The 26,523-nt window shown below is 41.3% G+C and overlaps 1 protein-coding gene across 1 annotated transcript; it reads left to right on the top strand.

Moving 5' to 3' along the window:
- The first annotated feature begins 225 nt into the window (after positions 1-225).
- On the top strand, positions 226-26,162 carry LOC117422354 (long-chain fatty acid transport protein 4-like). Its single transcript, XM_034037277.3, has 13 exons — positions 226-700; positions 5,384-5,552; positions 5,999-6,393; positions 8,151-8,309; positions 9,354-9,423; positions 11,691-11,782; positions 14,412-14,521; positions 15,100-15,309; positions 15,855-15,981; positions 16,255-16,392; positions 16,481-16,645; positions 18,959-19,105; positions 24,599-26,162. The coding sequence occupies exons 2-13, from the start codon at positions 5,392-5,394 to the stop codon at positions 24,754-24,756; spliced, it is 1,932 nt and encodes a 643-aa protein (XP_033893168.3). The 5' UTR covers positions 226-700; positions 5,384-5,391; the 3' UTR covers positions 24,757-26,162.
- Positions 26,163-26,523: the final 361 nt, after the last annotated feature.

Raw genomic sequence — 26,523 nt, 5'->3', positions numbered from 1 at the left:
CTGATGCACTCATGTTTCCAACGTCAGTCTCATTCGCTCTTATTAAGCGGCTGCAATTGGACTGTGAGACGAGCTGATTCTGGACCGAACCATTCAATACAGGGGGGGTCGGGGTGTTACACATAGGAAACGGGGGCGCCAGGGGGCGTTGTAGGGTTGGGGGTAGCCAATAGCGACCCCTCGCTTCTAAATATAACACTACACCCCTGGCTGTGAACCTTTCTCTTGTCTCTTTAAAAGGAGAGGCAGTTGCGCCGATTTTCCAAGCGTGCTGTGGATACAATGCGATGCCCCGCCTGAGCCAGGAAATGAAGTATTGTATTTGACAATTGTATTTGTCGCTCTTCCTGTCTGTCATTAGACACAAGACGCCGGTGAATGTGGTTGTGGTGGGGGAGAGACTTAAAAGGTCATTGTAAATCCCGCTCGGGTAATAACGGCAGAGACAAAGTAAATAAACTCATAAGATAATGAGCTAGGTAAACATGGGGACAAAGTCGACCTGACACGAAGCACGGGTTCCGCCACACTGCAGTGAGCGGAAGAACGCTGACAGCAGCTATCCTGAGCATCCAGAGACATGCACTGCAACCAGGGGACCGTCTTCAATTATTAAAGCGGATCAAGGTGGAATTGGGCGGAATCGGGTCCTGTTTGGAGCTGGAAAAAAGTTTGACATTTGCTTGAGACCAAAAACGAGGTATGTCGCTTTGAAAGTGGCAGCTGGCATATTTTTTCATAGGCACCGTTTCCGGGTCCTCTATTGCTTTAGTCTATAGCCCAGGGTTTACAAAGCCGACTGTCCTTAACAACCTTGCCCATGTATCTGCGATGCGTAGAATTACTTAAGCTTCTTCGCCGGGAAATGGTATATTATTTACATGCGTTTACATTTGCTGTGGATTGGGATGAAACACGACAGCCGTGTCAAGCACAATACGACGTTTACCGCAGCTACACTGCCCAGCACAACAGTAAAACGCAGATTGCTAAATCAAAAATGCATTTTAAATGTTATGATGTTAATTGCATACCGGAAACACTGTGACACAACTCGTTTATTTGTTCTGTATTGTGTATTTTTTTATTTTTTTTATTTTTTTTTTAAATAGCCATTGCGGGTTTGTACGTAGGCAGGTTTGCCAGGTCATCTGCTGAATTTCCCCCAAACCGACCCCCCATATCCCCCCTAAATGTTAAAATGAATAAGCAAGAAAAAAAAACTTACAATTAAGACTTGTTTTATAGTGTTAAGTATAAATGCAACGGCTCTATCCCTCCCTACCATGAAATAGCACGAAGCAGTACTCGCGTACAGGCCGTTTTTAAAGCGACAGGACCACTTTAAGCTTGCCTTGAAATCAGCATTCACAGCGCATCAGCAAAGACACCAAGCACCTCTTCATCTACCCGGGTGCTGCTTACATAGATCTGTGATGTAAAATCTCTCTGCATGCCACTGGATCACTTGAATGATACACAGTTTGTGTTCATTCTTCTCAAGCTAGATCTTATTACCATTATGGCTTGTGCAGTTTCAATGTGCATCGTGTTTCTTAGTTTTGTTTTAATGCAGTTGTGATTTGAGAGTGCTCCCTGTACAGCTGGGTTGGACACAGGTAGAGTAAGAAGGGCACGTGCTAGGGTGTTGTGTGCTGATGTTTATTTATTACCACCTGCGTTGCAATCGTCTGAAACATCTGCCCAGAATACCTCACTTCCAGATGTGTGCGGCCGCTGGTAATGTGGAATCATTTGCCATTCTTTTATTGTAGCATCAATGCCAAGGCACGCTGCTTTGAATGCTACTGCAAGTTCAGTAATGCTAGGTTGTATCAGAGCAGTGGCCACCGTTGGATGTAACGGCGCTATTTTTTCACAGGTTGAAATATTGTCTGGTAGGCAATTTTTATTTTTTAATCTCGCTGCAGCGAGGTACTAAGAATGCCTTGCAACGTTCCTTCACTTCAGTGACAAGGACATTATTTTCATGCCCACATTCCAATGTGAACGCCTATCCAAAGTTGATTGTTACTGTTGGCATAATATGATCTTTGAAAGCTGAACAGTTCACTTCTTTTCACAATCTGAAGCGGAGCGGGCACTGCAGTCTTGGTCAGTAAAGATTGGTAAGTCTTCAAGTAACTGAACTTGTTCAACACTGTCAGTTTGGAGCAGTGCATTCACCCGTGTCACGCCCTGTGATGCAGAGCTCATTCCCAGAACATCAAACAGTTGTCTGTATTCATGTTGCCTCTCGCTGCTATGAGGAAACTAGTTGTAAGATTCCGAGCTAGGAACTGCAGGTTTCTTTGAAGCACGATGGATGCTTTTTCTGCAGCGAGATGGAGAGCGTGACAAACACACCGAACTGAATTGTTGTCACTTTAAACATCGATGACACTGAGCAATGTTGTCCCAGCATCACATTAGCACTGTCTACACCAGTGGTACTACAATCCAGTCCAGGTTTTTACTCCAGGCAGGTTCTAATGTAGGTAACTGAAGCTGTTAAGAGGCAATGAACTAATTTAGCTTATGTGTTTATAATGTGGATCTGCATCGGCCACACGAAACTCACCTGTCTACAGATTAAAAGGAGACAATTTGTTTTTAATTGAAAGCACTTTGGAGATTATACACACAGCACAACCTAATTGTGTGATTTAAAAGTTTAACTGGCTTTCAATTGAAATTTGTCGGTTCAGTGAGACCTTAAAGGAAAATTATTCTGAACCGTTGTATTCGTCCCATCCCTAATCTCCTTGCAGCATTTTCATTATTGCTTTAGTCATTGATTCTGCTTTTGCCACTTCAACTTCAATACGTTTGTAAAATGTTGTAATAAGACCAAGAAGGAGATGTGATACCTTTCCTACTCTCGCCTGAAGAAGAGGCCTTTGAGGTCTTGAAAGCTTGTGATTAATTATTGTTTAGTTAGTCCAGTTAAAGGTATCACATCTCCTCTTTGTGTACCATCTCTGGACTGATACTGCTACCATTTCCTCTAAACTGTTGTAACAATTTTACATTGTGTCTCACTGTAGTAACGTATCATAACACAAAGCAGCTTCGCTGTGGAGGCGACTGCACTCTCGTCAATAAATAACGAGTAGGAGCTCTTTCCGATGTCTGTCAGCAGTTCCTGAGAACGCAGGAGCAGGAACGCGTTTTATTAACGCAGTGCATTTAGTCCTGTGCATTTTGATTTGTTCAATACATCTGATTTTAGGGTCAAGAGAGGGCAGCATTTATGTCAGGTGATCAACAGATCCATCTTCTGCAAGGTAAACTGCTTGTTTTAATTCGGCTTCTTTGTGCGCTGCTGGTATTACTGGAGCCAGAAAACGCGAGACAGAACCATTTTTTTATTCTCTGTCCAATGCCATGCACTTGTGGTGTTTAGCTGAGTTAGCATGTGTGTTTTTAGAATTGGAGTATTAATGCCGTTGAACAGGAGGTATCCAGCCTGTAAAGAAACACATACATATGTAATAAGTTATCTATATACAAGGGCACTTCTCCTGAGAACTTTAATGAAACAAAGTTACTTATGGTGTAAAGCAATCGCTAGCTCAGCTGCTTGTACAAAAAAATAATGTGAAGATTAGATAGAGTAATGTAAGCAGTTGTAACATTGTCATCACGTTAGGGCTTTAATCCCTTCTGTATGATTTCTAATTTCTTTGTAATATTTAATATAACAGTTGTAAAACCACCTGCCTGTGACAATAATAGCTACTGTAACCAAGGATTGACTTTTCAAATACACATCCTTTACAGGCTTAATTAAAAAATATATTATCCTTATACTGCGGTCATATATCATATAAACTAATGTGATTTAACATTATTTTTTTCAGCATAAACAACTATACGGTAGGCTGTTTAATATTATGTTTTACTTGCATTTTAAAAGCCGTTAGACAAAGTAGTGGTATTTTACATTTTAGAACAATTATGAAATAGTGAGCACTCGGATATCCGTTACCCAGATACACGTCTGTCGCGTTTTACTGCCCTTTTACTAAGAATAAAATCAATCCCCATTATTTATATATATGTGTATATACAGTATATATATGGGTCATTAACGGGAATTTTTATATACTGCTTCAATACCTATCTGATTCAAAAGTATGTACTGTATTACAGTCCACATGTGATATTTTCAGAATCATATCATTCTGAATTAAAATACTAGTTCTGTTGAAAATATAGTACAGTACCAACAAACCAGTACAGTACATCTAAGTGGAAGCCTACTTATTTTAAAACACAGTCCTTTTCAGACATGTGTTTTTTATATTGTAACTTTTGATATTGTGTTCCCTGAAAAACAGACAATGGTTAGACTGGCCAAAATGAAATAATCAGATATGTGTCACACAGGTTTAACCATCACTGAAGTCCATATCAGTTCTGACTGTAATAAAATACTGTTATCAGCCTGAAAAAGCACAAATATGGTGCATCCAGGATGCGCCATATATCTTGGAGATAGCCTGGATTCGAACTGGCAATGCCAGTGCCGACCGTGGCTGGGAGGGTTAGGTCAGCTGGGGAATCCTTGGCTCACCGTGCACCAGCGACCCCTGTGGCTGGCCGGGCGCATGCAGGCCTGCCTGTGTGCAATTCAGAACTGCGTGGTCCTCCGACGCTGTAGTTCTGTAATGGCTTCACAGCAGGTTTGGGGTAAGAATTGAGCACTGACTGCATCTGCGAATTCAGGACAAGCTGACACGTGCACAAAAAAAAATAACTGTTCCACTATTTATGTGACATACCCCACGTCACGTCTGCTATGTGCTTCTCCATCCCACACCAAAATTCCTTCCTGCTTTAGAGTACTCTAGGGGCGCTGTTTTCTGTTACAATGCAAGCCTGACCCTAACTCTCTTACACTACATTTCCCCTCAACCAATCCATTGACAGTGTTTAGGGTTTACTTTTAATATGTAATGAGTGAACAAGTTTCTCATTGCAAGAAAATTCCCCAATCTGGCAACTCTCTGAGCTGCTTGAATACACTGCCTTCAACACTGCAGCCCAGTACTCTAACCACTGAGCTGGTCAAAATCGCTGCCTTCCACACAGTACTCTCTATTGGTTTTGTGTGAGTGCTAACAGTACTCTCTATTGGTTTTGTGTGAGTGCTAACAGTACTCTCTATTGGTTTTGTGTGAGTGCTAACAGTACTCTCTATTGGTTTTGTGTGAGCGGTAACAGTACTCTCTATTGGTTTTGTGTGAGTGCTAACAGTACTCTCTATTGGTTTTGTGTGAGTGCTAACAGTACTCTCTATTGGTTTTGTGTGAGCGGTAACAGTACTCTCTATTGGTTTTGTGTGAGTGGTAACAGTGCTCTCCTCGTTCCTCTGCAGGTTAAAGGATGTTGAGGTTGGCGAGCTCCATAGTCCTGCTCTTTCTGCTCAGGCTGGTTCTTGGCCTGCCTTGGTACCAGGTCCTCCCCAGTCTGCTCATATTCTACCTGGGCTCCGGCGGCTGGAAGTTTGCCGATGTCTTTATCAAAACCATCTGGAGAGACTTGCAGTGAGTACAACACAGCACAGACCACTAAGTTATGTCATTCTTGAAACCCAGCTGTTCTCTTAAGCACTCTGTTTTTCTTGTTCATTTTATAGCATTAACTTAAAAAAATAAATCAATAAAATAGGAGTTACTTGAAGAATAGGAGAAACACTGAAAATAAGACCCATAGTATATAATGAACTCTTCCATATTGAAAGTCTGACTGTTATTGATAGAATAGCAAGACATTGCTTGCCAAGGCATGTGATTTTTTCTAATTACATTTACAATATATTTGAAATAAAATATAGATGTTGCAAATAGAGATTTCAATAAAGAAGTGTAATATTAATACATATAGGAAATTCCAGATAAAACCCTGTACTAAGATTTGTGGGTCAGACTGGAGAGAGGGGCTAGTGTTGTGTTGTGCCCTCACTTTGGTGTCTCTTTCCCTGCCTGCACAGCGCGGCTGGTGTGCTGCTCAGGGTGAAGCTGAATGTGAAGCGCCACTTGCGTGAGGGCAACACTGTGCCCAAAATTTTCGCCTCCATGGTGAAGCTGCACGGTGACAAGCCGGCGCTAATCTTCGAGGGAACGGGCGAGACCTGGAGCTTCCGGCAGCTAGACGAGTACTCGAACCGTGTGGCCAACCTGCTGCTGGAGCAGGGGTACCGCGAGGGGGACGTGCTGGCCCTCTTCATGGAGAACCGCAGCCAGTACGTGGGGCTGTGGCTGGGCATGGCCAAGATCGGGGTGGAGGCGGCACTCATTAACTTCAACCTGCGCCTGGACGCCCTGGTGCATTGTGTTAACATCTCCAACGCCAAGGCCGTGGTGTTCGGAGGAGAGCTTGCTGGCGGTGAGGCTACCAGATGTTTTTTACTCTTTATATGAAAAGAAACCACGCAGAGAGGGTACAGAGAATCCAAAAACAGCAAACAGCCCTCTATGCAGGGAGAATCAGTACCCAGCAGGATACTCATCAATCACTAATAGTAGTGTTCAAAAGTTTGGAAACAACAAATGATTTACAGCAAGATTAGGGGTGGGGGTTGTATTACCCATCTTTAAAAATATGCTAAATATTTTAACGAGCAAGACATCTCACAAGTAGAATGGTACCCCTTTTTTCTAGGAAAGCAGTACAACTGGGGATGGGGAGTTTGTTGCTGGATAACTTCACCCAGACTACTTACTCACTAAGTATCCCTGAATAGAATATCGTCTCCTCTTTAAAAATGTGCAAGAGGTTTTAATGAACAGTCTCTCCCACTAGTGCTGTGGTACCATAAATATGACCCACTCACTACTAATGCGGAATTACTTCATTTTCTCCTTAAATAGGTTTCTGGCTAAGAACTGCCAAGGACAAAACTACGTTGAATAATATTTTTTGGATAAAATAGAGAACAACTGCTCCACCCAGTCATTCAGCATTGTTTGCAAATGAATCATATTTAGGCTACCACTGAATTTGTGAGACTGATTGCTCATTAAAAATCCTTCACATTTGTGTAGAGTAGATTAGGTCTTGCAAGTAGCTAGTATAACAGGAAGTTGACAGCAGGATGTTACAGGGCAGATTTCTAAATGGAGCGTATTGGCTGGCACTCAGGAATGTGTGGTTTGAATGCTGCAAAGTTTAGCTTCGTCCCCTGGCCCATTGATAGGAAAGCTGCAATATCAGGATGTGATGTGTGTGTGTCTCTGAGAGGATGGAAACGTGTGTGGGTTTAATTTGAAATTTTACAACAGATGCCAAGAATATAGACTAGGTTAAAGAATGCTGTGATAGGCTATAATCTAATTCATGTGAAAAGGTGCGCTGACTTAACCACATTTGACTGTCTCCACCAGGCCAGGTCCTCAATTCTAGCCCTCTTTGCTTCCAGGACTCCGCTTTAAAAGTCATTGTAGCAAACAAAGTCATTCATAAACCATCCCCGTTGTGTGCTTCCATACTTTATATTGGTCTCAAATGTCCAGTTTTGAAAGAAACACATGTTGTTGGAAACTAAAACATGATGTGTGATAGCAGTGCTTTCAGATGCACTTGCTTGGTCATTTCACTTGGAGGGTAAAATTGTCCCTAACCCTTCAATGGTTTCTTTCCTGTCAAAAACCAACCAGTAGCTTCCGCTATTGAATGACGTGCTTTCAGTCAGCAACATTCCCAGAATACACTGCTGAGGTGAAATGACCCAGAAGTGCAAGTATAACATATTTCCTGTGAAAAAGGTAGAGGACAATTCAACTTCCTTTAATAAAATAACTGTTTGCTGTAACATGTTTCTTTCAAAACTGCACATTTAGACCTATGTAGCTAATGGAAGTGCAAAATAGGTATTATTTTATAGAATTCTTTTGTTAACTACAATTGCTTTAACCACAAACATTTTTCCTAGACCCACAGGCTATACAAGCTCCTCCCCTTGACTCAAACCACCAGGCCACACTGCCTCCTGGTCCCTCCACTCTAAAGGTTAGGGTTTGGGGCTCCCAGTGTCTCAGCTCTAAAGAACATGTTGCATATCCTCTCAGTCACTCAGCTTAAACCACAAGCTCTACCCACTGCCTCCCAGGCCCCTGCCTGACCAGCCTCTCTTTCTCTTGTAGCTGTGCAGGAGGTGCATGCTTCGATGGGGAGGTCAGTGAAGCTGTTCTGCTCCGGAGACTGGGATCCATCAAAGGTTCCTGAGGAGACGGAGAGACTGGAGCCCCTGCTGGATGCAGCCCCCTCCCACAATCCGTGCCCCCCCAAAAGGGGCTTCACCGGTGAGCAGACTGCTGAAAAACTGCTGTACATGGGCTGGAGGTCCATGATGCAGTGAATGTACTCAGGCACTTTGTGCTGTAACTGCTGTTTGTGTAGATTGATGACTGTTCCCTGAGGGGCTAGGTGGAGACCATCAGACTCACTTAGAGGAGTGATAATTATGGTTTACAATGTATTCTTACTTCTTCTAGGCATTAACCACCTTATGACTGGTTCCTTTTCATTGTGATACAAAATATTTTTGGTTCTTTGCTTGTCGCTGTGATTGGGAATATACAAATGATTGAAGTACAACACTGCAACTTTGAATCTATAGCATTGTGAACAGGGGTGTTCTGTTACTGTGTGGGTATCCGCAGAGAGACACAGAGGGTGTGATGTTGAAAATGCCGCTCAGACGTTTTTAACAGGCAGTTGCAGTGTTGGTGGCTGCCACTAGGGTCCCAGCAATGGTAGCCCTAGTGCTGGAGGACATATGCAATTCAGTACATGAGTAACAAAACACTGTACAAAAACAACTAAGAAACAAAATGTGGCCAAGCTCAGGCCAAGCATCACTCCCTCTTACAGAGAGGTCCCGCTTCAGGAAACTTCTCCCTGCATAAACTAAATAAATTTTGGATTAAAAATCCCCTAAAATAATCCCTACCTATTGTCCTAAGGATCCCGGTTAAACGTGCAGTGGTCCTTCGCTCCCTTGGTTCCACACGGAGTCATAAGGGTTCTCCTCCTTCACCTCCAGGCTTGCACAAAGAAGAACAAAACAAACTGGTCTTTCAGCCTCTTTTTAAAGGCAGGTGGTCAGGGTGAATTGATTATCAATTATGCAATTGAACCCTGGCCACCTGCTGCACATTGGGTTTCAATTAGGCAGGCAGGGAAAAAAAAAAAATTGAACACTTGAAAAGGGAATCTATAATGAAAATGATATTGCTCAGGTTAAGATGAAGCCGTGTATAGGTTATAGAACATTGTGATTCAATGGGCATTTGTCTATGCAGTGTTTTTATAGTATGCATTTCTAACTACTGTTTGTTCCACAGACCGACTGTTCTACATTTACACCTCTGGGACTACAGGGATGCCTAAAGCTGCTATCGTGGTGCACAGCAGGTGAGGGCTCTGAGCGATACACTCTTAAGATACTTGAACCCAATTCTTCAGTTTGTATCTGTGCAGAAATGAAAAATCTCCACTAACTGGCGGATTTCCTGCTTTTACTCAGTCCTCTGGGGCTACTGATGTGATCAGTGCAGATTCTGGAGAAAAAAAATCCCCTTTTTCTTTTTTTAAAGCTATTAACACATTTATGACAGTTGGTGTAAAGTGTTTCTGCAGTGTAACACCGCTAAATTATTATGTAAATCGATCTCGGCAAAGTAACAGGAAAAAAACTGAAATAAGGCAGTTGTTTTACATTCCGTACCCCATTGCACTGGTGCTTGCAGACACTGGTGCTTGGCAAGTTGTTATTACACTGGTCTACAAACAAGTACAGTATTGTGAAATAAACCGTTCTACAGTTCACATTGAAGAAAATGGCAAATAATGGAACGGAAGGCAGGTGCTGGCGAAACATTAAGATGCATATATATTTCTTTTCTGTTTCACTTGTGGAGCGAGCGAGCGGGGTGGGCGGGGTTGATCACGGACGTTGTTGACAAAGCCTGTAAACACCCACAGTGAATTATTAAATACACCCCATGTTTAAACAAGCATCTTTTGAAAATAAGAAGTTGCCAGACGGTTGCTTCCCATAGAAGACAGAGTGAAAAATCAAGAGGTCATTTTTAAACTTTTTTATTAACCGAACGTTAAGATTTGTTTTAAGTTGTACACAGACTCCTTAAGTTTAAACTTTTTTTTTTTTTAATTAAACTTGCATGACATAAGCAATTAGTGTTTGTTTTTATTAATGTTTTCTTACATTTTTTTCCATGGTAACATAAAATGAAGCAGAAAATGTCAACTTTGTGCTTAATATAAACATTTACAATATTAAATGCTTAGTATTGCAAATAGAGGCCCAAACAAGTGGATGATTAGCTCAAGTTCATGAGCTCTTTCCGTGTGTCTGCCGCACTGAAAGTATTTTGTGTGGCTTCTTTTGTAGGTTTAGTGTTTAGGCTTATTATAATAATAATAATAAAAATAAAAATAATAATAATAATAATAATAATAATAATAATAATAATAATAAATGTATTATTATTATTTGTTATTGTTATTAAAGCTCAAACAGAGGGAAAGGAAGGTGCCACAAGAACAATTGAAAGTGTACATAGTTCTTTTTTGACCTTTAACAATTAAAAGGGAGTGGCTTTCTGATGTAAACAAGTTGCATTTGAGATCCAAAGGAACAAGAACATTAAAAGAAAAGCTGTACAGCATTTATTTAAGAAAAAATAGATTTCACTTGCATGTTTTGTGCACTCTCAAGTATGGGAATCTCTGGGTTTTTGAAACCAGCAGTTAAAGTTCACTGTTATTTGGTTTACATTCTAATTTCAGGTGTAATCTGAATCTTAACTTCATTCAATTTGGGTTTCTGAGCAGAAAATCCAACACAACAGTGGATCCCAGATTCCTGCCAGTTTCCAGCTTTTTGTGCTTCTCCTCACTTTCATCTCTGATCTGATCATCTCTTGCTAATCATATCATAAAAATGCTACCAAGAATTTAAAATGAGTATATTGCCTCTTGTTGGTGTCCTGTCCAGTTCCATGTGTTTTTTATGCTTCTGTTAGATGTATTTATGTTTGTATTTATTTATTTATTTATTTTTACTTATAGATTTTTCAAGTATGTTGCTCTGGATGTTTCTTCCTGGTATCTAATCACTTCCTGTGTGTAGGTCACATGCCCTGATTGCAGCTGTAATTGGAGTTACAGAACAGCAGCCTCTACTGGCTTAACTTCAGATTTCTACATATTCCAAGTCAAATTTATAAACCAAGATATCTTGAACAAGAGAAAGAGATGCAATTTAGGGCCGAGTTAAAGGCAGGGGCTCAATTTGAATGATCTAAACGCTGCTGAATCTGAATCGGTGGTCCTCAAAGGTGTGCCTGCGACCACAGCATACTGCAACACTAACATATTCGGAGTCATTTCAGTCTACTTGCTCCGTCTCTGCTATTGTGCCGTTTTGATGAATCTATATTTAAATGTCACATTTTGGAAAAAGTCATTTGTTTAATAGCCCATTTTGGTAATCATAAATACAGTGAAGCTACAGAGGAAGATTTAAAAGTAAGTTAGTGAAATCACTATAGGAGATAAAAAGCAGTTCAAAGAACACTGAGACTAAATCTGGGACTGGCTGTAATATTCTATGCTGTAGCTTCTTCTAAATCCCTTGGTGCTTCCGTCCCTTGCAGGTACTACCGCATGGCTGCTCTGGTCTACTATGGCTTTGGGATGTCCTCCGATGATGTGCTTTACGATTGCTTACCACTCTACCATTCGGCAGGTAGATCACATACACTTAAGGATGCACACAATGTGCGCTTATACACACACTAACATTTTTGTTGAAAAGGGAATTCCCATTCATAATATATACTGAGCATCAAAAGAACGTATCACTTGTATTTGAGCATCATATTAGAATAAAATTCACTAGATGTGATCGAAAAATGACAAACTGTTTTAGAGCAGGTGCAGTGACTTTTTATTGTGCTGATTTAACAATTGTCATCACGAAGATGCTGCAAAATGATCTGTCGATCTTGGGCAGGTGTTGTGACTCTTGGTCTCCCAGTTCGTGGCCTGTCATTGACAGAGTGTGTCTGGTTATACCGTCTCGCCAGGTTTGAAATTGCTGGCTGTGAGCACCCAAGACGGCGAGCCACAGTACGCTGCCGTAGTCCAGCCTCCAACATGCCGATTGCACGAAGGCGCTGCTCTCTTGACAGACGTGGCATATTGTTTTTTTTCCATGATTTTCTTTTGCTTTTATTCAAGCATGCAATTCAACAGCTGAAATCACTCCATATCCAGTGTCCAATCAACTGTCTCACTAATTAGGTGATTAAGTGCATATGCTTCATAGTCATTCAAGCGTGTCATAGTCAAGGATGAATGATAGAGTGATTAAAAGGAAACCAAAAACATTTCATCAATGTCCATCATTTATATAGCTTTTTTTCCGGAAAATAAATGTGTTAATAGTGATAAGTTTCTTGTGATGCTCGGTATAGGTATGGAGAGTTGTAATGAAGCTGACTTTCTTAAAGAAGGAGACTGACATAGTAGCAGGAGACGCTTCTGTAGAAAGCACCTCAGCAGTCCTGCTTTCATGATTGCTTTCATTTTGGTTGTAGTTATTTCCATGACTCTTGCCTCTTGTGCGCTTCTATTTGCTCTATAGGTACAGATGGACAGTTTGCAAAGAAACAGATGTTACAGTAAACATGTTCTTATTTTGATATCTGATACAACATTAGGTGAAATATCTGTTGGTAAGCCTTGCTTTCAGTCAGGCACTTCCTTGGTCACATCACCAGCTGCTTCCCCTATAGACTAACATACTTTGTAGCCAGTAACATTCCTTGCCCTCAATCAACTCTGAGGTGACCTAGCAAGTAAAAACAGACAGACATGCTGCAAAACTGCACATGTGAGATTTGTGGAGTGACGGGTAAGAATCATGGAACCGCTTTAAAGAAGGTTCTCCTGGGGCCGTTTTTTCAAAACTTTTAGTCTGGATCAAAGTGATCCGGAACGGATCACTTTGATCCAGACTAAAAGTTTTGAAAAAACGGCCCCAGGAGAACCTTCTTTAAAGCGGTTCCATGATTCTTTGGTTTTTTTTGGCCTTATTTATGATGTAACCTAATTTAACAAAATAAATAAGATCAATAAGTAAATCTAAATTGAATAAAAATAAAATGATATGTTTTTAGACATCATCTTCATCGTCTTCCTCATCGGTCGGGAGTCCAGCATCTCTCAGACGAGCTTTAAGGAGGCGTATGTCAAGGTGTATGTGGAGGGGTATGCGTATGCTTTCTTATTAAAGCTATACCACTAAATGCGTGTTTTCCTTTTTGCTTGCATTGATACAAAACTCAAATAAGTAAATATTATATTCTGACACTCTATTTGGACATATAGCATGTGTTTGCAATGACAATTCAAACAAAATTTCTATGATCATATAAAAGCTAAATCCACCTCTAGGATCACAATAATCCTGGTATTTTGGATCAAAGTAATCCTGATCTCCTCTTTAAAATTCTGAAAAACTCAATTGCAACATTTAATCATGATTAAAACTGTGATCGGATTACCAAAACTAAATCTGAATCACAGTAATCCTGATCGCATTTCGATGTTTTGAAAAACCCAATTGCACAATCTAATCCAGCTCAAACGCGGAATCCAATTACCAAAGTTTTGACAAACCGGCCCCTATTTTGCGGCTCGCTTGCTCCCAGCTGAGCTAGTCTTGCTTGTTTCACCCGTTTCCAGGAAGCTGTTCTAGTCGTTCTGTACCACCGTCATGGTGCTCATACCTGGGTGTCAGGGCCCACTTCCAATAGTGGTCTTCAGCTTCCTTGCCTTTGTAAATGGACAGTGAGCACTTGGTGAAATCTCTTTGGTTAAAATGGTTGTAGCTAATCAATACTTTTCATAAATGGTACCTGTCATGCAATTCCATTGGCTGTACACTGTAGGTCTCAAATGTTCAGTTTCAAAAGAAGTAGGATACCGCAAGCATGCAATTTCATTTTAAACCAAGACTGTTGCACTTTCACTTTCTGGGTCATTTCACCTTGGCACTGCCTTTGGGGTCAAAGCATCTTATTGGCTGCAAAGCATGTGAGTCATTAGGAGAAGCAGCTGATTGGAAAGGCCCTGAAGGGGTGGGGACAATTTCACTCTCCAGACGAATTGACCATGAAAGTACAAGACTATCTGAAATAAAGGTATTTTCTTTAACCTAGTGTAGTACCAGATATCATGTTTTAAAATGTTTGCTAAAACATAGATTTATTTAAAAACGACACATTTCAGCTATATTTGCGTGGCGTGGAGAATCTGCAGAGTTGTTTTGTTAGCTTCGATCACTTTAAGGTCTCGTTGTCGGGTTGCAGGGAACATCGTTGGGGTTGGACAGTGTCTGCTCCATGGAATGACCGTCGTCATCAAGCGGAAATTCTCTGCTTCCCGTTTCTGGGATGACTGCATCAAATACAACTGCACAGTAAGTGTCTTTCCTTTTCCCTTGGAGGATCGTTTCTGGGTAAGCCTGCCTTGGTTCTCATTTTCAGTGCTGCTGTTTTTAAGGAGGTAAATAAAATTCTGCACATAGAGCAGACATTGAGTGTGCACTGTTGTATAAAAGTGGAATATCTAATATTTTTGAACATGTTCATGTATGGTCTGGTATACGTGAAAATGAATTGCGATACTTCCTGTACGTGATATTGTGTATATTCTATAGAGGTATATATCGTTTCTATCGTGATACAAGACCAAAAGCACAACGTAGCTCGTAGTTCACCAAGTGGTTCTTGAATGAAGAACGAGTGTGTTTTATAGTTGGTATGAGTTCATACTCTCCCTAACCCATTACATTTTTTCTCATTTAACAAAACAGTCTATCATTAAATGATCATTTGATCATGCTATGCGTTATACAAGTAGCCCACCAGGACCATCACGCTTATCATGTTCCATATTGTATTGCATAGTGACATTAGTGTGTCATTGCTCCCCTTACTGATTATCTGGGGGGGTGTGGAGGCTCCCTAACTCCCCTGTGTGTTTGTCATGGTGCAGATTGTGCAGTACATCGGGGAGATCTGCCGATACCTGTTGAACCAGCCTGTCCGGGAGGCAGAGAAGAAGCACAGGGTTCGTATGGCACTGGGCAACGGGCTGCGGCCATCCATCTGGGAAGAGTTCACCTCCCGCTTCAGCGTGCCCCAGATCGCAGAGTTCTACGGGGCCACAGAGTGCAACTGCAGCCTGGGCAACTTCAACAACCAGGTAAGCACTGAGGCTGGAATGCTAGCTGTGCACTGCGAGACTAGATCACACTGTGCGACTAAATCACACTGTGCCCCAAGCACAAAGGAGCCTTTTTGTATCCTGGTGAAGAGTCCCTGTACGTCTGTCTGTGTGCTGCCGGTGTAGCATACATTTTTACATCGATCTAGAGAACTACTTATCCAATATAAAGGACATTCTTTAGCAGATGTTATTGAGGGTATAAGAATATGGTAATATAATCTCTGTCCATCCTCTATGTACATATGTACCTTTATATTCACATAACATTTTACATATATATAGAGAACTGCATATTCAATTGTGATAAAACTTGGTAGAGACATTCTTTAGAGAATATCATGATCTGGGTGTGTGTGAAGGTGCCTGAATGTGGGTCATGGTGGTCTACTTTTTCATGATATGCTTAGGGTATTTTGTCAGCTCTAAAGGTTCAATAAAACCCCAAACCATTACAAAAATCTAATGGCTATGTAAGCCAAGTCATTTGTGGTAAATAAAACTGAACTCTGTACCCTGTGCAGATAGGTGCCTGTGGGTTTAACAGCCAGATCCTGCCCTTTGTGTACCCGATCCGACTGGTGAAGGTGGACGAGGAGACCATGGAGCTGATCCGGGGTCCCGATGGAGTCTGTATCCCCTGCAAGCCAGGTACTGTCCTGCCACTGCACCCACCCTGCTGCTGCTAGTGTCGCCAGAGCCAGCCCAGCTCCCAACTGATTGAAAGGAATTCATCTGCTGTTGTAAAAGCCCTGTTCTAGCCCCCCACCCAAAGTCAGTTTGATCATACTGGTGGTAATCCCCACTCTTAACATCCTTGTGTGTAATAAGGTGCAAGTGTCCTTTTTGAACAAGGGGAATGTCATGTTTGGTAAAGCGTGCTATAGACTGTGCTGTCTCTTTCTCTTTCTCTGTCTCTCTCAGGGGAGCCAGGGCAGCTTGTAGGCCGAATCATCCAGAACGACCCCCTGCGCAGATTCGATGGCTACGTCAACCAGTCAGCGACTAGCAGTAAGATCTCACAAGACGTCTTTAAGAAAGGGGACAGGGCATACCTCTCAGGTAAGGGGCAGAGCAAAGCTACACAGAGGAATACAGGTGGTGTAGAACCCCCGGGCTCACTATGGAACTGCCCTTCTCCCTGTTCCAGGTGATGTGCTCATCATGGACCAGTACGGCTACATGTACTTCAAGGACCGCACAGGGGACACATTCCGCTGGAAAGGGGAGAACGTGTCCACAACGGAGGTGGAGGGGACGCTGAGCCGCCTCCTGGACATGACGGATGTGGTGGTGTACGGGGTGGAGGTGCCAGGTAACCTGCAGTGCTTCAGCACAGACCTGTATAGACCATTGTATTCACAAAGCTTACCCCTGCCTAGTGCTTTCAGTGTAAATGTCTGAAGGTACCCCTAAACTCATTGAAGAATAGTTTGTTTTAATTCTAAAATACATACCTTCACATTATACAGGTGATTGTAGAACATGGAAGGTTATAACAGTCATTGGCTTGCTTTCTTCTACTACAGATTGGTCTTGCAATATCCCACAAGCCTGTAAGTACAAATGTAATCATCACCAAGGAAACGGTTTCAAAGCTGAAGTGCATATAAACAGCCATTACTACAAGCTTGTAACCAGTGCTCCAGATATTTTTTTTCTGTCTGTAGTAATTTTACATTGCTTACAAACTGCAGTAGTTACTTTATCAAAAAACTAAGTAAGTCTCAATTAGTACAATTATTTTTTAATTCCTGTTGAAATTTTGCGCATGATTAATTTACTGAACGAAGTCAGCAGAAATGTAGGAAAAACATGAAGTTACAACTGTGTAGCAAGGTAGTGTTGCAGTCAAGGCTGGTCAGTGGCAGGAAGGCAAACCCAGTGTCAGGAAACTGCAGTTTTACGTTCAAATGCACACTTTCATTAGCAAAACAAAATAGACAAAACAAATAAACAAGGCACAGGGGCCAAAATAAAAGGTTCAAACAAAACAATACTTGCACCAGAAACATACACGGCCATCAGGCTGGGCAGTGTCCTTTACTGATGTCTTTCTCCTTAACTCCTTCACCAAACTGCGGATTTCTCCTCTTTTTATACCATGTGGCTGGGACTTGATGGATGATCAATTATTCAATCAAGACCCAGCCACATTCCACACGTGGATTTGACAGGGATGGAATTAACCCCCTCCCTGCCAAACTTTAAATACAAAAATACCCCCCCACACACACTATTTACACTGGGAGGGCTTCCGTCCTGCCACACTGCTTTACACTTTTTTTACAATGTTGATAGCGTTACATTTTTTACAATATTATAGGTCTATCATAGTTAAAGTATAAAGGAGTCACTGTTAATGACTAAACCGCAGACTTTCAAAAGTACTACTAAATGCTACAGGGTTGTAAACAGTCACATTAGTTGACAAACACAATTAAGAATCTAACAAAAGTATGTCTGTCCTGATCTAAACCGTCTCGGCTGCCACCAGTCTTGGTTTCATTTGCAGCAATGAGGTCTGGAAATAGTCTGACAGACCTGAAGAGTCTATAATTGTGTAACTATTTCCTGCTGTTTTTGTGTGCACAAAAAACTCGGATCATTCAGTCTCAGACTATTCGTCACCAAATGCTATCTCCTGTTTTTTATATAATTAAACAGAATAGTTTCATTTGGTTGCTAATGTTAAGGTTTATAAAATAAGATGTTCCTTTTAAATTACTGTTGTTTATTAATGTATAATTTTAAATTGTAAAGATATTTTGTCCACTGTGGGTCTGTCAAAGTGTGGCAATAAGAAAGAGATCTTATTATTTTTGAACGGCTACACAAACTAGACAGTTATTGGCAAGAATCCCTTCATATCTGAAGCCGTGGTAACCATGCCTGTGATACCGTATCTTTTAACAGCCTTCTCTTGAATCCACGTCTGAAAATGAATTTTCTCATAGTTTAAGTGTGGATGCAGTACACTGCCATGGCAGACACAGCTGGAAAGTGATTATAGCTGGCAAAGGCATTCCATCTCACCTGTTTAGCACTTAATTTAGCTACATAGGTCTCAAATGTGCAGTTATGAAAGAAACACATGTTGTAGCAAGCATGTTTTTTTATATATATATATATATATAAAACATGATATTTGGTATATCAGGGTAAAGAGAGATCACATTTTCCATCCCCTTTTATTCAAAAAATCTGTTCCACTTGCACTTCCTGGTGTCATTTCACCTGGGCAGTATTCTGGTTCTAAGCATGTTACTGGCTGTCAGGCATGTCAGTCAATAAGGAAAGCAACTGGTTGGTTACTGGCAGGAAGGAAGCAGTTTGAAAAGGTGGGGACAGTTTCAGCCTCCAGGTAAAATGACCACGACAAGTGTACTACTAGCTGAAAGCATGGCCTGCAAACAGATTTCTTCAAGTGTAGAACCATACATTAAGATACATGCTTATTGTAACGTGTTGATCTCAAAACAGAGTCTGGAGTGGAAGTGCACGACAGAGAAGCTTTGTGGAATTTAGCTGCAATGACCTGGTATAGAAATAAGAGCCACACGGTTTACACAGTAGTTTTCAGTGATGTATAAAATGGTGACTGGCTCGTTGTGTATGTGATCTCCAGGGATAGAAGGCAGAGCGGGTATGGCAGCTATCGCAGACCCAGCCAGTGGGATTGACTTGGAGAGGTTTGCCAGGGACCTGGAGAAGGCGCTGCCTCTCTACGCCCGGCCCATCTTCCTCAGAGTGCTGCCTGAGGTCAACAAGACAGGTGGGTGTGCCATTTCAGAGGACCACAGCTAACCCAGTCACCAAACTCTACAGGGAGTGCCTGCAAGTCTCAAGTCTCCTGTCATTGTCTGCTTCTCATTGCTATAGTTCAAATTGATACAGCTGCCTCTTAGCATTCTGCTAACTCACAGGCACTCCACAATCTAAAAGGTTCAATTTCAGGGTTGTTAACACTAGAACTGCCGCGGTTATACTCATACCTAGAACCACCGCCGGCAGTCATTATGACGGTTACATTTTAAACAACCTCAATATTAAAATGAAAGACAAACTATCGGATACAACTCAAAAGTTTTATTCAAGCACATCATACCAAACATCTGCACAGCCGAAACACAGTATTTAAATGAACAATTAAACATAAAAGGGTTTATTTTCTAACTTGCCACATATAAAGCACTACTTCAAAAAATGAAAAACTATAACAAAAAAGTCTAAACAGGTATATGTACATACAAAACTGTAAAGTGTGTTTTTTTTTTAAAGTAACATAAAAAAAGAAAATAACTACTTCCCATTATGTGACGTGAATGCGCTTTCAGGGAAACAGACTTCAAAGTAGCACCCGATGGGGCTCCCGAGTGGCGCATCCAGTAAAAGCACTTGCTAGAGTGTAGGATGCGCTCTATAGCCTGGACGTCGCCGGTTCGAGTCCAGGCTATTCCACAGCCGACCGTGGACGGGAGCTTCCAGGGGGCAGCGCTCAATTGGCTGAGCGTCATCCGGGGGGAGGGAGGGTTAGGTCGGCCAGGGTGTCCTCGGCTCACCGCGCACCAGCGACCCCTGTAGTCTGGCCGGGCGCCTGCGGGCTTACCTGTAAGCTGCCCAGAGCTGCGTTGTCCTCCGACGCTGTAGCTCTGAGGCGGCTGCATGGTGAGTCTGCATAGTGTAAAAAAGCGGGTGGCTGACGGCACATGCTTCGGAGGACAGCGTGTGTTCATCCTCGCCCCTCCCGAGTCAGCGCATGCGTGGTAGCGGTGAGCTGAGCCTAAAAATAATTGGGCATTTCAAATTGGGGAGAAAATAATAAAAACTAATTGGCAACGACTAAATTTAAAAAAAAAAAAAGAAAAAAAAAGTAGCACCCGATGTAGCACAATCCACACAGATGTCACGCTTCTCAACTGTTCCTGTGCATTCACCACATACTGCTCTTTCACATTGGGCACAGATATGAGAAGTTGTATTTTTATTGCATTTAGCTGCTTGGGATTGTTTTCTCTTGTGTGCGTCACTGGGTGCAACACTGAATCCAGGTTGAGCTGCTGCAGCCTGCTGCTTTGCAGTCGAAATGTTTCTGCCAAAGCTCTCTGGCTAGCTTCAAGATGAAATCTCTCTCACCGATATTTTCCCCAGTGCATTCCTTGTACAAAACGAAGGAATTGGTGGCTGCCAAGTCCAGTACATTGTAAAATACAGCAACTGGCCATTGGCAAGAACCAGCTTTCACTGAGGACTGATGTGCCATCTGGTCTGAAACGTCCACTCCATACTTTGTGTCATTGTAGAAATCCACAGTCTCCGTTTTTTTTTTCTTGTCAACAGTCCTGATGGCAACTGACGTATGAAGGGAGCAGAGAATAATTACATTCTTTTTTGGCTTGCACTTGTAAACAGTAAGCATAGCACAGTCATTTGTGTTTCAAAATTGTACTGGAGTACAGCTGTGGTTGCAAGTTTTGCACAGATGGTGGAAGCTCTCTTCTTGCTTTGTTCACTCTTCCAACCAAGCTGTTTATTTTTTTTTTCTTCAACTCTTTTGCCAATCATCATTTTGTATCCTATGTGCCTCTGCTACAGTACAGCGTTGAATGTGGTGTAGTATTCGCATATCTATCAATAATGAAAAGCACTGAGAGTGCTATTGATGTGGCGTTTCGCGTACAGCGTGGGACTTGAGGTTTCAGTCAAAATATTTTGTGCAGCCTGTCTTCCGACAGCGTCAACACCAGGATTTATAATTTCCCAAATAAGAAGAAGAAGAAGGTGGTACTGCTGTGGGTGAAGTGGTTGGCATGGCTGGCATGCCTGCAGCTGCTGCAGGAGACAATGCAGGCAAATACTGCTGCTTTTGCCACAACCTCTTCTGCGGCTGGGGAGCCCACTTTGTGGTCGTGGCACTTCAGTGGCACCTTCCTCGCTTTCACTGGTGGAACTGCCTGTTTTGCAAATCCAGGATTCATCATGTGAGTGATCATTTGTCATGATCCCTCACATTCCCTGCATCAGAATCATTTTCAGACAAAGCGGTAAGCATATCAATCATTTCTTGATTGGTCATGCATCTTTGAGCGATTTTGAGTTTCAGCCTAGTCTCTGTCAGTGTACCTGTGAGAGTAAAATAGTAATACTATACGACAGCAGACTATATGTGCTCACGTAGACAGCCAGACTCCAGTTCTCCAAGGAATTAATAGGATTACAATAGATCTTTTGGATAACACATGGCTAGACTTCAAGAGACATATTCTATTCCAAGACATACTGCTGTAAACTCAGTGAGGGTAGATACAACAACAGGCTTGTATATGTATAAAAAAAAGAATATTGTAGATTATATTCAAAATATAAAAATGTATTGTCAAAATGACTGCTTTTGCGGTTGTAGGTGGGCAGGATTATAACATCCTTACTTTCATGATCCTGCCTTTCAAACACTGTCAGGGTATTTAATACGTGTATTTAGGAAAAGTCAGAAATGGACAACCGCATGACTTTCAGACACGCAGAGTAATTTTAAATTTGTAAACCTCAAACCGTCAAAATGACTGCCGTGGCGGTTCTAGTTGGTTGCTGGAAGGGTTTAAATCGCTATTGGAGCAATTTAATACAGAGAGGGGAGCTTATATGTATTTGTAAATTGAAGCTAACTGCTAATATATTCTATGCTGATGGCATATTGTAAGTGTTGTTGGAACTCCTAGGACGACCTGCTATCTGTGGTCAAAGCACCGTCTAGTGCACAAGAAAATGAAATTTGAAGGTACTTTCTGATATGGGTACGGTAGAACCACACCTTTCATCTTTAAAGGCCTCAAGGCATATGAGTGTGTTGGTCTCAGAGCCAGCCCTCAGTCCACTTCACAAAAACCGCACGCAATTTGTGATAATTGTCATTTCTGCTCCAGAGAGAGGGGCCTGTGTTCTGGTCAGTGTTCCAGTGCAGTGGGGAAACTCCGAAAACCGGTGCTCTTGAACTGACAAAATAAAGCAATCTTAAACTTTTAAAGCAGAAACTTGCCGAACTCTCCACCTTCAAAGCATTGACTTTGATTCTAGTCATGCTAGTAAATCCATGTAAAACAAAAATGCTGTCGGTGTGTTACTGCTGTCAGTCACCCGGGTCTTGTGTTCTAATGTATGTAGAGTTTCGGGTGAATTCAGAATGAGTTAGAGAAAGAGCAGAAGAGGGGTTCAGTTGACAGCTGCGTGTGTGTGCATGTTTCACAGTTTATCTCCCTATATCAGGTGTTAACTTTTGATCTGCATATTTTAGCTATCTTAAAATAGCTCAAACCTTTTTTTTTTTTTTTCCCCCCCGACAGTGAAAAAACTTTACGCTTCAAAGTAGAAATTATAAGAGGTGTTATAAAGAGCTGTATTTTTCCTTTGTTTGATTATGGTGATACTTTATTTTTATATACCTCTGCTGAGCAATTAAAAATTGGATCAACTAATGAACAAAGAAGACAGATTTGTATTCGAAAGCCACCCTCAAACCCATCACTACCAGTTATTGGCTTCATTAAATTGGATGTCACTTCATTGTAGAAGGCAATTACACAGGGTACTTTGTTTAAAACTGTAATAGGTTTGTTGCAACAGGTAAATATACCCAGGTATAGTTTTATGATCTAGTCTTTCACTTATTTATCAAGTGCCTTAAGGTCCTGGGTTGGCCGATCAGCATTTAGCTACAGCACCCCTATGGCATGGAATAGTCTGGAGAAGAGTATCCGGGATATGATCGAGTATAAACGAAGAACAATGATAAGATTGCATTCATTTTAATGAGTAGGTTCCAAGAATTATCGAAGTGTAAATGTTTCTGAGCCCAGATTATATGTATGATGAGATTGTCTTTTAGAGTGATGGTGTTTTTAGGGATGTGAAATTACTGCTGTCTGTTTCTGGTCATCTTGCCAGGACACTCTTGTAAAAGAGGCCTCTCTCTCCATGGTTGTTTCTCTGGTTAAATAGTGAATGAATAAATAATTAATTATAACATCTGATTTTTGAATTCAAATATAAATACATAAATGCCAATGTTTTGTAGGTAGAAGTTCTTGATCTATTTTATTCCATCTACATTAATAAAATAATCCATACTGGTCCTCTTTGCTTCACAGGTGGGTTTATGTTGCACTTGCAGTCAGGCAGTGTAATTATGGAGCGGTTTCTTTGACTCTGAGCATGATGAAAGCAGTGGTACTCCTACCAGTACAAACCAACAGCATCTCTCTGCAAAGCACTTCTGTTGTAATGCCTTACCTAAGACAAGGGCTGTGAAACCAGAAGCAATAAGTAACCTTTTTATAAAAAGTGTTCCTAGTGCACTTCAAGGATTTAACTACTGTATAACTGATTGCTAGCATTGAAGTAAATTTCCTCCCTCAACTTCCCTCCTCATTGATCATTGTGGAGTTGATTTTTACTATCCGATTCTGGTCTGCTCAGTGAAGTTTCGGTTTATAATATTTCAATTTTCTAATCGGTGGCAGATATTAATAACTGCGCAAACATTACAGAAAACTGCTGATTTCACTGTAATTTGATTGCATTTATTGTAGCTAATGGGTATAAAAAATGATCAGTGTTAGTGCTATTGAATTATAGTAAATTGTAACGAACAAAATCATTTAAAAAATCGGACCTGTTTTTTGCACGTCTGTTCTTTATATGTCTGAAATGTTACAGCAAACTTGTATTTTCATTTAAAACTGTTGAAGTTCTCAGTTTCCATGCCTTGGTCTCAGAAAATCTCTTGTACTTGCACTTCCTGGATCATTTCACCTCAGCCATGTCTTCTGCGTCAAAGCGTTTGGGGAAGGGGAAGTAGCTGATTGGTTAATGACAGGAATAGTAAGATGTAAAGAGGTGAGAACAGCTTCACTCTCCAGGTGAAATGATCAAGGAAGTGCAGCACAATCTTCAGCGCATGGCTGTCAAACAGAGATTTCTTTAATCAAGTATAGAACCAGATATCCTGTTTTAAATGAAAAATGTGTTTCCTGTTTACTGAGACATATGAAACGAATGGCAGTGCACAGCTGGTAAGATTTATGGAATTTTTTTTTGGCTACAGTCGTTTGAAATGATAATTAAATGAAGCAATTCCTGAGGAAGATGGACACACCAGAGGTAAAATGAATTTGTGAAGGGGATGGTGGATTTCTGAAACGCTGTCCATATTCTACTGTTGCACTGCACTCCAGGTAGGACCACTAAACTGCCTCTCTTCCTCCTTCACCAGGGACCTACAAGTTCCAGAAGACAGAGATGCGTCAGGAGGGGTTTGACCCCAAGGTCGTGTCGGACCGACTGTACGTCCTAGACTGCAGCAAAGGGAAATACGTTCCACTGGATGAGGAGGTCTACCGCAATATCCAATCAGGGAAGCAGAAGCTGTGACCACCATGACCGTTCCTCAATTACAGTACCTCAGATCCCGGAGCTGTTAAAGGAGGCCATGCATGGGTTCCAGCAGCAAAAGGGTTAACAAAAAAATACATGCAGAATAAAATTAATATTTAAAAAGGGATAGATACTATTGAGTAAGAAAGGGACACTAAGGGGCAGGAGTCAAGCCAATAAGGTTTTAGGATAAATACTTCAGATTTTCATGGGCCAATGCTGTTTTCAAACCCTTTCTCCCTTGTCTAAAAGCCTGCAGCCCACAATGACTGCTTTCAGCGGTTTGCAGATGTGACCACCGACACCCATTAAAGCTGCCTGCAAACATGGCTATTGATGGCTCAGTGTAACTGCAGTAACAGGGCATACATTAGGACAGTCTGGAGTAAGGGTAGACTGCAGTTCCACTATACCAAGTGATCTTTAATTGCAGTTCTTCTACAGTCCTAGTGATGTTCTGTTATCACTGTTACAGTTGAAATGTCATTATTGTTAGATTAAAGAGAAAATAGCTCTGAATGTGTCATTTTCACAAAGGCTTTGCAGTTTAGCTGAATCTGAGCAGATCACAAGAAAACTTTTGGATTTTTTTCAGGATATGTGCATGCTGGAGTTGGTGTAGTTCAGCTTCTGACCAAGCTTTTATTAACTTTGTATAATATTTTACCTTGGCAGAGAATGTAGTAATTGCTGCTAGCATCCCAGCAAACCCTACTGCACACCAGTTCTGCATGTGTTGCCCCTCTTCATAACATTCACATGCAGTAGGGCTGGTAATACTGCCGGCACACATTTCTGGGAATTAAAACCAGGGGCTTTGACAGAAGGCTTCACGGTAGCATGTGGGGATGTTCTGTATCTCGTTTTGGTGTTTGTTTGTTTTTCCTACAAGATGGCTTTTCTCAGACTGGTTGATATACGCGCACATTGTGCACTGTTGCTGCTTCACAATAATTCAAATGTAGTTATGCATGAACTCGGATTTATTTAATTCAAATTGGATTCTTAAAAAATACACTTTAAATGACACTTCCCCGTCTTATTCATATGAAACCCTAAATCCGCATCAGCTGCTATTTGCAAACAATTGAGTAGATCAGGGTACTGCACTACTTTCAAGTGATCGTCTCAAGCAACTGCTGTGACAGCATCTCACCATTTGTTTAAGAGCTTTTTGGTTCTTTGCTTGTATTTTATATATGCATATTTCATCAACCCTGCATGAAAAGGTGCTGCTGGTTCCTGGTACCTAATCACTTTGTATGTTGTAGTTCAAACACACTTCAATGGTCTAGCTGCAATGAAATCATTGGGCCTACAGCAAAGGTATTAGGTACAGTTTATCTATGGTGTTGTGTTTGAAATATTTCTATATGAATTAATAAAAAAGGAAAACTCAAATATCAGCATAATAAAAGGGGGACTAGTAATGATGTTAATATATCTAATAAAAGGTAAGAAATTGATTTTTATTAAAGCTTAGAACTCTTTTAAATGTGTGCATTTCAGTGAGAAAAGACATTCGAGCCAAAACAAACAAACAGGTGTGCCCCCTATGAGGGCCCAGGTTATTGATGCCCTGCAGCAACACACAACTGAGATTTCAAAAGCTGTACAAAGAGCTTGAGAACGGATTGCCTGTTCACTGCATGGCTGATGTGGGCTTTGTTGGGGTGAAATGGTTGATTCAGCTGGTCACATGGGAGGAATTCTAAAGGGATAGCTACTTGTTCACCAAAATCATGTTCATGTTTCAGTTTTTAA

The sequence above is a fragment of the Acipenser ruthenus genome, chromosome 15 (assembly GCF_902713425.1).
Source record: "Acipenser ruthenus chromosome 15, fAciRut3.2 maternal haplotype, whole genome shotgun sequence".
NCBI lineage: Eukaryota > Metazoa > Chordata > Actinopteri > Acipenseriformes > Acipenseridae > Acipenser > Acipenser ruthenus.
The sequence above is the reverse complement of the archived record's forward strand: the minus strand, read 5'-3'. Positions and strand labels throughout refer to the sequence as shown.